Here is a 12,938-nt window from a genome sequence, read left to right on the forward strand (position 1 = left end):
TCCTCCCTAGACCCAACTACTGCTGGCTGAAGCATGTTGTACCAGAATGCTAAATAGTTACCATTACTTAAGGATATAAAGCTACGTTTTGCTATTGCAACTATAAACAGAATGCTGGGGGGGAGGGGGAGAGGATGGGGGGTGTTGTTACTGTTGTGCTTTTGTTTTGGAGGGGGGTTTTGGTATCTTTTTCTTCTGCTTTGTTTTTTTTTGAGATTTTTTTTTTTTTCTTTCTTAACTAATTCTAAAACCAGTTTTGCTCAAGATCGGTTTGGGACCGTGTTATATAGGTGCACAAACACACCGTGATTGCAGTGGTATTACCAGTTTCTATTTTGAACAGCTGCTGGCAATCTAATGCCTTGTTTTTCTGGAAATGTGTGCTTCCAGAGGCTCACTGATCCCTGCCACAGCTCACTCGGTAGGTGTGTTGCTGAGCTCACACAGCCAGGGTGAGGTCCAGTGCCACTGAGTGTCCTGGTACAATGTCTGCAGCGTCTGGTGACTGTATCACCAGCCATTAATGAGAAGGAACAATATGGCTTGGGGCTCTTCCTGCATTACTGGAAACTTGGCAGCCTTTTTCCTGTCTTCTCTAGCTGTCTGTCTCAGCCTGCATATAGAACAAGGGTTGATGCATTTCCAGAAATCTGACTTCAAATGCAAAAATAATTTCTCTGTTCCACAGTGCTACAAACTGGCAGGTGAAAACACATAACATTTCCTAATCAGAAGCCTGCAGAACAGTTGAAAGACTCTTAACTCTTAGCACAGACTCAGCTGAGTTTACTTGAACACATACTGTCCATGTTCAATGTGGATGCAGATGGGAAAGACTCTTGTTCATTTTCCAAGCCTGTAAAATGTGATGCACACCTGCAGCCACTTCAGGACTGTTTTTGTTTCAGTGGCATCAGTATTTGAAATGATGCTGGTAGACGGGCACCTCAATGGATCCCAGTTTTATACCAGTGCTGGCAAGAGGTGCATGGAGCCTGGAGAGGGTTCATAAATCAGCAGGAGAGCACCTGAAGAGCAGTACAAAGGCATTCCAGCCACTCCAGCCCAACTTGAATACCTCTCTGCAAGTATATGCAGCATGCAGAACAAAAAATGGGATTAGAAACATGCACTCCTGCAGCTCTGTGATCTCACTGGCCTCACACAGACATGGTGGGATGGCTTCTGTGACTGAAGTGCTGGAATGGAAATATACAGGCTTTTGAGGAAGGACAGAGGAGATGAGAAGGGGGTGTCACCCTCTGTCAATGACCAGGTGTACACCTGGGGATGGATGAGGAGCTGACTGAGACCTTACAGGTCAGGATGAAAGGGAAGGAGGGGTGCCCAAGAAAGCTTGTTAAAATTCAAAGATCACGTTCTCAGAGATCAGGAGTCATGTATCCCAACAAAGAGGAAGTGAGGCAAAAATAGCAGGAGACCTTCATGGATGAATAAGGAGCAAACAAAACAGAAATCTACAGAAGGTCAGAAGCTGGTAGCAAGGACAGGTGGCCTGGAAGGAATACAGAGAAATTGTCTAAGCAGTCAGGGATCAGGTTAGGAGAACTAAAGCAAGCCCTGATAGAAATAAAACTGGTTAGGGATGTCAAGGGCAACAAAGAAAGTTTCTACTGGTATGTGGGTAATAAAAGGGAGACTAGGGGAAATGTGGGCCCTCTCCAGTAGGAAACTGTTTACCCAGAACATGAAGAAGACTGAGGTACTCCATGACTTCTGCCTCAGTCTTCACTGCTGAGTGCTCGAGCCAATACCACCCAAGTTGCAGAGGCAGAGACTGGGAAGAAGAGTTTATACAAAATCATGGGTAAAAAAGGGACAACCTTGACTTAGGCTTGGCTTATTTTGTCAAAAATGAAGTACATGACAACTTTCTAATTCATGTAAGGAACACAAACAAGCCTTTGACAGATGACTTCAGATGGAATAAACTTCCTGCTCATTCAGGTAGGTGAGAAGTTTTTAGGCAAGGCCCATCCAGCTTTTGCCAAATGTGTATGTAAGCTACACAATAAATCAGCCTACAGCCCACTATTTTTAGGAGGGGAAAAATTATGCATAATGTGTAGAAACTAAGGTAAATACAGCATGTGGCTTTTCAAATAAATAACAATCACTCCATCAGCAATTCATATAATCAATGTGTCTGCAACAGGGCGCTTCTGTTTAGCACGCCAGAAATGCTCCATGGAAAAAGGAACAATTCCAAGACTTCCCCAGTCAGAAATTCACCACTGTTGCCTATACAGATCTATTAAAAAAAAAAAAAAAATACATGAAAGAGGAAGAGACGATCTTTGAGGAACAAGATCCAGTAATTTGATCAGTGTTCAGGCAGCATGTGGGAAGAAGGCAGCAAAAGATGCTTGCTGGAGAGAAGCTCAGGGACCTAGCCAGGCATCAGTGAGCAGATGGCTCCATCTTTGCAGTGAAGCTGAGCAGTCAGTCTCTTTCTCCTGCTGCTGTAACACTTCTCTGTGCACACCACCAAGAGAGATGCTGCAGCTAAGGAACCCTCAAGCAGACTGTGCCAAGCAGCCAGAAGGTCAAGACTTGCAAAGAACCAAAGGTGAGTCCTGATTTTTATAGTGCCGCCAGAATTTTTGTTATATGCAAAATTTTTAAAGAAAAAATGTAAGAATAAATGATTTTTTTAAAAAGGGTCTTGGGATTGCACCAATCTCTTCTCACAGTTCTGTTGCTGTGCTTTAACCCCAGCCAGTAGCTCAACCCCTCAGAGCTGCTCATTCATGCTCCCATAGGGGGATAAGGGAGAGAATTTTAAGAATGAGAAAACTCATGGATTGAGATAAAGACAGTTTAATAGGTAAAGCAAAAGCCATACACAAAACAAGGAATTCATTCACTATTTCCCATGTACAGGCAGGTGTTCCACCACCCCAGGGAGCAGAGCTTCAGTGGGCATAACAGTGACTTGCAAAGCAAGTGCCATCACTTTGAATATTGTCCCCCTTCTTCTTCCCATAGTTTTACGTGCTGAGCATGGTGCCATAGGGTATGGAATGTCCCTGTGTTCCGTGGGGGTCAGCTGGCCCAGCTGTGTCCCCTCCCAGCCAGCTTCTTGTGCAACACCAGCTGTGTGGCAGGTGAAGGCTTTGCAGAGGAGGAGGACAGAGGGAATGTGAGGAGTGGAAGCTATGGCTGTTTTGGCTGGGAAGATGCGTGTGCACAGTCACACAGCTTGAACAGATCCATGGGGCTGCTGCAGCTGGCAATCAGACAAGTTCCTTCCTGGGAGCAAGGTGGGGGGCGGGGCGGGTGAGGCACTTGGGACATGACTTGCTCCAGTGTCACAGAAGAAATCAAGGGAGCTGCTGGGTATGATGATCCTGGATCCCACTCCTTTGCCACTGACTCTAGTGCATGCATGCTCCTAATGTCTTTGACTCAAGAAGCTAGACAGGGATGGTACCAGCTTCAATGCTTGGAAAGGAAAGGCATCCCCATGAAGCAGACGTGGTAGCAACACTTTCTGATTACCTTTAAATTTCCTCCAGTCCCCCTGCTTGCTTTAAATTCATATCTTCTTTGTCTCCACCTTTCCAACAGCAGTTTGGCAGCCAGCAGAATGGCTGTCACCTCATTTCTTTGGTCCTAGCTGCTGGAACTTTACTGGTAAGCCAGGAACTCTTTATTCTTCTTCTGTCATGTTGATGGAATGTGCCAAGTGCAAATTGTTAATCTAAGTGTATTTAAAATCACTTCAAAGCATGAGGGAGGTGCAACTTTTCCAGCTCTGCAGACACAGGTAGAGATTAAGCACTGTAATGGAGTCTCAGCTTTGATTGTTAGTGGAGTTCATTAAAAAATCCAATGTACTCTGTCCCAGGTCTTCTGCTGTAACTTTGGGGCTTTGTCTAGGGACTCAGAAGGGCATGAGAAAGACGTGTCATACAATTAATTGAAATCAAAATCTATTGTAAATTGTGGAAATTTAGCATGAGGAAAACATTCTCACAGATAAGTGAAAAGAAGTGTGATGTAGAAAAGCAAATAAAAATGGATTGCTTCTTTACAGATACTATTCACAGCAATTTGAAAACCTCCAAAAAAGACTGTGGAGCCCATTTTAAAAAGTGACAGGAGGCTGTCCCATAGGAGGGCAGTGAGGAAGCACATACTGACCATCAGTGGGACTTAGGCTCCTACCTGTCCTTGGAGTTTAGAAAAATAATTATACCCAGTGAGTCACTAACAAAGGGTTTCATCCCAGAAAGCTTCAGGATGTACATTTCCTTTTAGCGAGATTCCAGCATAAGGTAGACTCCATTTTTTGGTCCAAGTGTGGCTTTTGATTTGAGCTGCAAAGGAATCTGAAAGAGAAAAGATCATCTTATGTGCAGTTGTATGTGTTTATGCATGTATGACACTCCCACATACAGACAGACATTTTTGCTGGAGGACCAGTCCATACCAGGATTACTGTGGAAGCTGTAAAATACTTGTTTTACAATCAGTTCTGGTGGTATAATATTAAATAGAATTTACAGCCAGAGGCTGAGACAGTGGTTACCCAGGAATGCTATAGATGTGAATGGAAAGAAATTAACTCTGTAAACTCTAGGGCTGGGTGCAATGTCCATTGCAACAGGCATATACTAAAGTGCTGAGATCCTGTGAAATATGTACACACATTTTCACCCTCTATGAATTATGATATTTTGTGTATGGTTTTGCCATACTGCTCTCCCCTAAGGCAGGGCAGTGTAACAGTTCTTTTGTTGGAAAAATTACATATCTGAAATCACATTTTGCTTAAAACATGTGCCTCACCTCTCCTTATTATGGAAGTGTCTCTAGCAGTTTTCTCAAATGAAGAAAAGTCACAAAGGCAAATCAGTTGTCCTGCCTAAGACACACTCAACTCTCTCAAATTAAAAAGTGCGAACTTTAAGCTTTTGGATGTACAAACCTCAGTCTCTGGGCAGGTCTTGAATTTAAACTTCTGCAAAATCCTCAGCAGAGTCATTTTTGTCTCCAACAAACCCATTTTCATGCCAATGCAGCCACGGGGTCCTGCCCCAAAGGGCAGGTATGCAAAGGGATGTCTTTCCTTCTTGGCCTCCTCTGTAAACCTAAAAGGTGCAGAGATGGAAACCAGTTCAAGAAATGCTTTTTGCTCTTGATTCCATGTTTTTCATTTAAATATCAAAATCTGGTTATTTTAACTGATCTTAATGGACAGGTCAAGGAGACTGTTGATAGATTATGTCCTGACATCCTAAGTAAAAGTATAATTGACTTATGGCCATCAGCATTTGTCATCTGGTGATTTCAAGAGAGGACATGAAAACATGTCCTTTTGCTTCCAATCTGTCTTTAATGAAAATCTCTCATCTCTTTGGATTCAATTTTCAAGAACTTTAGGCTGCTAAGCTCCAGAGAACTCATGCAGGGTAGAAAGACATGAGAGGTCATACAGGCTATTTTTTGGAGCTTTGGAAAAAAAAAAAATACTGTGTATTTCCACTAATTCCATCATCATGCTCAGATAACCTAAATAAGATTGAGCCACTACTCCAAAAAGTACTGTAGATGCCCCTAATTTGAGATTGAAGGACCATTAACTCATGTACTATGCACTGTTGCATATCCCTGCAAACAGGTCCAGACAATTCTTGCCTTGATCACCCCCATATATCATTCTAGTAAATGTAAAGTCTCCCTTGTTTTACTCCTATGTAAAAATGAAATACTGGGGAGGGCGGGGAGGGGAGGGGAGGACGAGGGGGAGAAGGCTGTAGCTGAATTATTTTATTTTATTTTTTGTTTTGCTCTTATTTTATAATTCTTGCTAACATTCCCAGCTATGCAAGCTGAGCAGTGTTAGTAATTATGGATCGTTCCTCAGGGAAGGTTCAAAAAGGAATTAATCTCAGATTCATAACAAACAGCACTGTGTGAGTCAAGGGGACTGCAGCCCTCACTAACCCTTTCGTACTACTGTTGAAGTGGTGGATAAACAATTAAGAAAGCATTTCTAGATAAGCATCGCTAAAAATACCCACCCCAGACTTCCAGTTACTGCTAAGATTCCTCTCCAGCAAAATCTCTGGGCTTCTCTAACCCTGGCATTGCTCTTCTTCATGGCCAAAGGGTTCTGATGGAGCATATACCTAGATTTGTTCCAGAAGGAGCATTAGGCAAACCCACCTACACCACGCACGTGTCTTAGTGGTAAAGATGGTTCTGGGCTGCCTGCCTCACACCCAGTTGTTAATGGAGCAAGCACTTCTTTTCTTAGTAATCTTTTGAATGTAGTGGTAGCTTAAAATACATCTGCCCATGAAACAGTTTAAAAATATAGCTGACCACAAAAGTAAATTGTGCTTCCACACAGCACCACATCAGCTGAAACTCTCCCTGTAAGTTCAGCCCAGCACCTGTAACACAGGGCATGTACAAAACCACAGCTTGATAGGGTATGACCCACTGAAGATATAAATGCTCCATGTGAAACTGTCTTGCCAAGCAGGAACCAAGGATCCTAACTTACAGACAGAGCAGATTCCCAGTGGGAGATGGGGTAGGTTCCCCATTCACAGAGTACCCCCACTGTTATATTTCAGATGAAAAGGTTGCTCTAAACCAGCAAGGACCTGGATGAATTTCACAGGTACAGCCAAGCCACTGAATATACTGTCCCACTTTAGAATTTTTGTGCCCAGAAGCAACGTTATTCACAGTATCTGATTTGGAAACAGGTCGGAAAACCTCTGCCACTGTTCAACCTTGACCAAACCTCACACCTTCTGTAGGACACACCACTATCATCACTTGTTTGATTTAGTAGAAATAACATGTTTTTATGGTCTAAATAAAACTGTGCTCCTCTTGGTGGAAATGCTGCTTTGGATGAATAGTGGCTATGAAAGAGCAGCAGAATCTGGTGCCTGCACTGGACAAGTTCGAGTTCTGTGCCCACAGGCCCAAGTAAGGACTTCAACCTATGGATGAAAAGCATTACTCCACATACCTCTCAGGAATGAACTTCTCAGGTTCTGGCCAGAACTCGGGGTCATGGTGAAGGTGTCCAACTGCAGTTTCAATGACTGTTCCAGCTGGAATATGCTGCCCTAGCACTACACAGTCTTTAGCTGCTTCCCTAGTGAATCTGCAACAACATCACGCATCCCAGATGATTAATAAAAGTTAAAAACACAGAAGGAGAGATCTGTAAATGTATCTGTCTTCATCTGACCAAACAATTTCTAGGGTAACACTTTCTCAAAGATAAATACAACTTTGCTGATGCCAGTGTCTTCTCAGGTTATAATAATCTCCACTTAGAAGTCCATAACTTCAGTCCAGGTGGCTGACTTTTGCCCTTTTCACAGGAAAGCATTTCTGGTTGTGTACTGTTTTCCAAACCATTAACTACTAAACTGCTATTTTATTGTTGATGTTTGGTTTAGACTTGTTTTTTACAAAAGTTGCTGATGAAAAGTGTCCGTCATCTCTAATAATGGGTAAAAAGAGTCTGCTGATTTGCTCTCCACTAAGGCAGGGCAGTGTAAAAGTTCTTCTGTTGGAAAAATTACATATCTGAAATCACATTTTGCTTAAAACATGCAGTCCATATTTTGGACAGCTTTGAGTTTGTTTATTCAAGAAGCTTCCCCCTGTTGGTGCAGCACCTGAAATTTAGCAAGGGATGGCTTTAATATTAGGGCTGAACTTACTCAGCTTACTTGCTGCTACTGTTGCTCTGGAAATACAACCAATTCACAAGCCTTGGAAAACATTTCACATATTCATCAAAGACAGGCATGATGTTAAAAACAAACCTGCAGTTTCCTCCCACCCTGTGATGATAGATGACAGAGCTGTCCTTAGGAACCTCATTGTGACAAGACTGAGAAAAGTCACCTGCCAAAGGCTCAGCTTGTCTCTTACAAAAAATTGTGTGTGGGTGTGTATATGTGGTGGTAGGTTCTGATCCAGATCTTTTGTGCTTGGGTGGTCACTACAGATCCCAAATCAGCCCAGACCCAGGTGGATGCCCTGCTGTCTCAGTCTGGGAACCATTCCTTGCCACCATCCACAAGCACAGGGGTGAGACAATGTGCAGGAACTTCCTTTGCTGCTTCCCACACTCTGTTTAAAATGTTGAACAAAGATTTCAGCTTCAGGGCTGTCAGTCTGGTATCATTACAGAAACATTCTTTCCTTGCTGTCACCCATCTCCCTTTCTCATAGACAAATAAATAACAGAGGCTCCAAACCTGGAACAAAACACTGGCATTAAAAAAAACAACAACAAAAAAAAACCAAACAAAAAAACCCAAAAAAACCCCAAACAAACAAACAAACAAACAAACAAACAAACACCCAAAAAAAACCAAAAAAACAAAAAAACACCTGTGGTGGTGCAGAAATGTTTTATTAGATTTTTGTAAGAAGTTTATGTTATGGTTCGTTTCACTGTATCCCCAATTCTGTATCCCTTTTGTGTTGTCTGTATAATAAGGTGTTTTGTGTCAATCATCCCATACCTCACATGACATGTAACATCCCCTCTGCCCCAACCCCCCTCTCTGGGGCAGCTTGCCAATCACTCCCGGGGTCCCTCCCAGATTGTGAAATCTCCGGCAGAGGGCTTCAGGTGATAGGTAGCCTGGGGGAAATTCCTTTAGCTCTGGATTTTAGTGGTCTGAAGCTTGGGGGTGGGCACACCTTGTTACCCCCTGAAACCCCTGATTTGTGGTCTTTTTTGTATCCTCCCTGGGACCCTCCCCCGCATATAGGGGGTGGGAGGGAGGAGCAAACTCTCTCAGCCGCCAGGTTCTCAGCCTGGAAGCTCTCAGCCGCTGGGTTCTCCACCTAGAAGCTCTCAGCCGCGGGGTTCTCAGCCTGGAAGCTCCGAGCCGCTCGCCTCGGAGCTTGGAGATCTCTGCTAATAAACATCCTTTAACCTGCTAAGCTGAGAGCCAGCCTTTTCTCTTCTGCTGCTGTTGACTGTCACCTTTGGGTCCAGCTGCTGAGCCGAGAAGCCAAAACGAACTGGAAACTTTGTGTCCGTGTTGACCCGAGCTAGCTGGGGGTCAGCTCCCACCCGGAGCGGGGACACAACCAGACATAAACACCCACACAAAACACACACAAAAAACAACAAACCAGCAACAACCAAACATTGACAAGTTATCCTTGTCATTCTTACATGAATTTGGTGATAATGGAAATGTGAGTTCTGGGGGAGAAAGTTCTCTGGATGGTAAGTTCATTTTAAAAAATGAAACCAACTCGTTTTATAACAAACTTGGCCGCTACTGATTTTTCCCTTAACTCAGCGTTATCCTTGTCATAGGCAATTAACATCTTTCAGCAGTCCTGGGCTGTCCTATCCATTCCACATCCATCAGAGTAAAAGCCAGAGCAATAAACAGCACTGACAACACCAAAGAAAATTTCAGAAGAACTTTGTTCCATTCTCATTCTGTCTCACATCTGACAAACATAGGTGGTTTCCCAGTGATGCAGCCCAAACACAAAGACCCCTGTCACTTTAACCAGCAAAACAGTTTCCACTTGTACCCCAAGTATAACATAGTAAAGCCCCATCATCTCATCCAGGAGCAGATCTCTTTGATATTTACTCTCTGAACAATCCTGCTGATAGCCATATAAAATATCTTGACTTCCAATCCTGGTGAACATACAGAAGAGAATATGATTTTAAGCTTTTTTTTTTAGTTTCAAGGTGCTTGCAGTCATGGGTTAAATTTTTCAAAAGCTCTCACAGCAAGCTCAGCTTTGGCTTCTTTCCAGTCATCTGATTTTTTTCCCCCAGCTTCATGAGAAGCATTGCAACTGGCTTATCACTTTGAAAAAATTATATTTCTTAATAATTGTATTTATGCTTATGATAAGTTAGAGCTTTAACAATCAAACAGTTTTCTCATTTCTTTTTCCCTTGTTTTCAGTTCATTAATATAGTAGAATAAGTCATGTGTTATTTGGGACAAAACTTTCAAAAGTTAATGGATGTGACTATTTAGCTCTATTAGTACGAGGCAGTGCTGAGTGTAAATGGGCCAAAGTTAAACACACATGTAAAATACAGCTTTCAGATTGTGCAACCCTTCCACAGATCAGGACTGTAATAAGCAATAGGGAAGGGATGGGTTTTGATGCATATCCCTGAAGCCTGAGGCACTTGGAAGCAGCAGCCTCTGGCTTTCTAAGGCCAGACCTGCTTCAAAATGGCTCCATCCTCTAACCTTGGGGGACATGAAGAATGGTGAGGAAGCAACGTTGGCCAATTCACTGTAAAATTGTGCTTTGGAAATACCAGAATTATCCAGCTTTCCTTCAACAGGCCGCATCATATCTTTCAAATGCACAAAGCAGTATTGATGTTGGCACAGGGACTGAGAGACCATTGGTCTTCCAACAGCAGATTTCCATTTTATAGAGCCAGGGAGCTATCCTGTGTAATCAGTAGGGGAAAAAAAGATACCTGAATGCAGGTGGGTACATACGCAATGTCTCTGCAATCACCATGTCCAGATAAGGGAGTTCTTGTACGTTTTGGTAATCAGGGACCATCTGAAAGGGCAGGACAAAAGGAACAATTATGTTTTCTCACATGTAAGTGCTAAACTCATCTCAGATTAGCTTTTAAATCATCTCTTTTTTTACTGGGCATCTTTCCTGTAGAAGAACTCGATGTCTCATCTAAAACAGTAAATGATAAAATTATACAAAAATGTGGGCAGTAATTAAATGTGTGTGTAACATTCCTTTCATCATTAAAATGCTTTGGTGCACAGCCCAGCTGAAGGTATAATAATAAATCAACTTGCTAGGAAGTATTAAAAGCAGGTCATTACAGAGGGCATCAATAGCTATAACAGAGCCATTGTTTTACACATGTACCAAAATCTGCGCAGGACCCTTGTTTCTTCCCAAGGGCAAGAGCACGGCTCACATTTTGTTCACAAGAAACAGCAAGTCCTTCGGTTACTCTTGTTAATGTTTGAACGACCATTCTGCACTTTCCCAGCTACAGAAATAAAGCAAAGTGCTAGTGCTGTGATGCCTGTGGAGGGGTGGAGAAGGCCCTGGAAGACCCTGGAACCTTGATGAGGAACAGCAGGCAGTGCTAAATTACTCTGCCAAGAAGTGAGGTGCTGAGGTATAGCTCAAATCCCACCTGGCAGGACTGGAATAGTGCCTGAGCAGAGAAGACTCTTTCCTCCAGCCCTTGCTTAATGCTGCTTAATTTTTCACGATGGTCAACGCCTAAGCCCACGTCTTCACAATTCTACAAAGCCATCCAGCCCTTGACAAGGACTGGTGGGCACTAAAACCCCAGCAGGGGTGTAGCTCAGAAGACTTTGATCTCTGACTGGCAACATACAGACAATGAGAGACAGGAAACAGCAGCACTGACACGACTCAGCAGACGAACAAACAGGGATTTTCTTCCACAGTTACCTTCCTTGGAAAAAGGACATCTTCCCTGTTTTATTCAGTGCTCTCAGCAGAGGGCAGCCAAAGAACATCGAATAACCCCATCAGGAAAGCAGAGTTTTGTTTTAAATTAGAGCAGCTCCTAAAGACTGACACAGAGTAAATTGGAGAAAAGCACAGACGTCAGACTAGACTAAACCTTTTATGAAGATTTGAGGCCCCGGCCGTTCACAAAGGGGACTGGATTCCATCTTTCCTTTATTTACTACAGCACTTTTCATGTATAATGCATATTTTATTGAATTTTCATGCAAAAACATATGGTGCATACTGAAAATACTAAGCAGAGAACAACTCCAGATGGTACGCAGAAAAGGCATACAATAGAACAAGGATACCTTGCTGGATTAGAGTATCCCACTTATTCAGCACTAAGCCACCATGCACCATTTCACATCAACTGATCTTTTCTAGGAAGGAAATAGATACATTCTATTATCCCCATTTTTTGGCTCAGGAAAGAAAAGCAGAAGCAGAGAAAGTAATTTGCACAGGCTGAGTAGAACCAGTGTGCGTGCACTTCTCTCTCAAGGGAAAAGATGCAATTCAGCTCGTCAATAGATGAAGTATTTTGTCAGTATATGACAAATATTATCAATACAGGAAGTATGGACTGCACTGACAGTCTTTCAGTGCGCTTTTGTCTTGTAGTGGTGGTGCTAACTCAAACCTTTGGCTTAGGTCAGTGGTTATCAGACAAAGGACTAGGAGCCTAAAAGCCACATGAGAACCATGCTGTGAGGAACAGTGGTCCAGTAATTCCAAGAGCTAAAACCAAAGCTAGGAGAATGGTTTTTTTTATCACACCCTTGTTTTGCAGAAAGGAATCTGATGGCTGCCTAATTTTGTGGGGGAAATCAGTAGCAGAGGCTGGAAATGCAGTCTCAAATTTCAGGTCTCCACAGCACAACTCCCTTTCTCCAATGCCCACAGAAGTGCTCCACTCTTCAATGCAGATGCACTCTGTGGTGTGCATTCTTTCATTTTTTTCTGCCAGTTTTACAATTATCTTTCAGAATTTTCCCCTCATCTTTTTATACTGCTCTCCTGCATCTCTTTGAATCCTGAGTCAGCATCTGAGTCCTGTTCCTGCAATCCCTCCTGATTTCATGGACGGGCTGGCTGAGAGAAGAAACCAGGCTCAGAGAAAATGAGTGGTGGAGCCAAGAGCACACTGAGATGTGTTTGATTCTCTGAACCATGCTCTTTCCACTGGGCCTTCCTGTCTCGCTCATAATCCCTCTACTTACTTCTGGAGTCAATAATTAGGATAATTATATAGTAACCTGATATAATAAGTAGCCACTAAATCAAACCATACATCAACGAATAATATAACACTAAATTATTGGAGCTTTGATTTGCTCTTTCAAATAGCTTCTATACCTTCAGGGGATTAGCAGTCTAGAAAACAAAACAAA

At 42.8% G+C, this 12,938-nt stretch overlaps 1 protein-coding gene across 12 annotated transcripts in view; it reads right to left on the minus strand.

Moving 5' to 3' along the window:
* Positions 1-2,825: 2,825 nt before the first annotated feature.
* TBXAS1 (thromboxane A synthase 1) overlaps positions 2,826-12,938 on the minus strand; it is a 239,857-nt gene continuing 229,744 nt past the window's right edge. For all 12 annotated transcript variants that reach the window (XM_040062920.1, XM_040062919.2, XM_058420378.1 and 9 more), the window contains 4 exons: positions 10,502-10,590; positions 7,019-7,156; positions 4,955-5,117; positions 2,826-4,355 (listed from right to left, as the gene is read on the minus strand). In XM_040062920.1, the coding sequence (XP_039918854.1) occupies positions 4,281-4,355; positions 4,955-5,117; positions 7,019-7,156; positions 10,502-10,590 (465 nt within the window). In that variant the 3' untranslated portion in view covers positions 2,826-4,280. The remainder of the gene's footprint in view (positions 4,356-4,954; positions 5,118-7,018; positions 7,157-10,501; positions 10,591-12,938) is intronic.

The sequence above is a fragment of the Hirundo rustica genome, chromosome 4 (genome assembly GCF_015227805.2).
Source record: "Hirundo rustica isolate bHirRus1 chromosome 4, bHirRus1.pri.v3, whole genome shotgun sequence".
Lineage (NCBI taxonomy): Eukaryota > Metazoa > Chordata > Aves > Passeriformes > Hirundinidae > Hirundo > Hirundo rustica.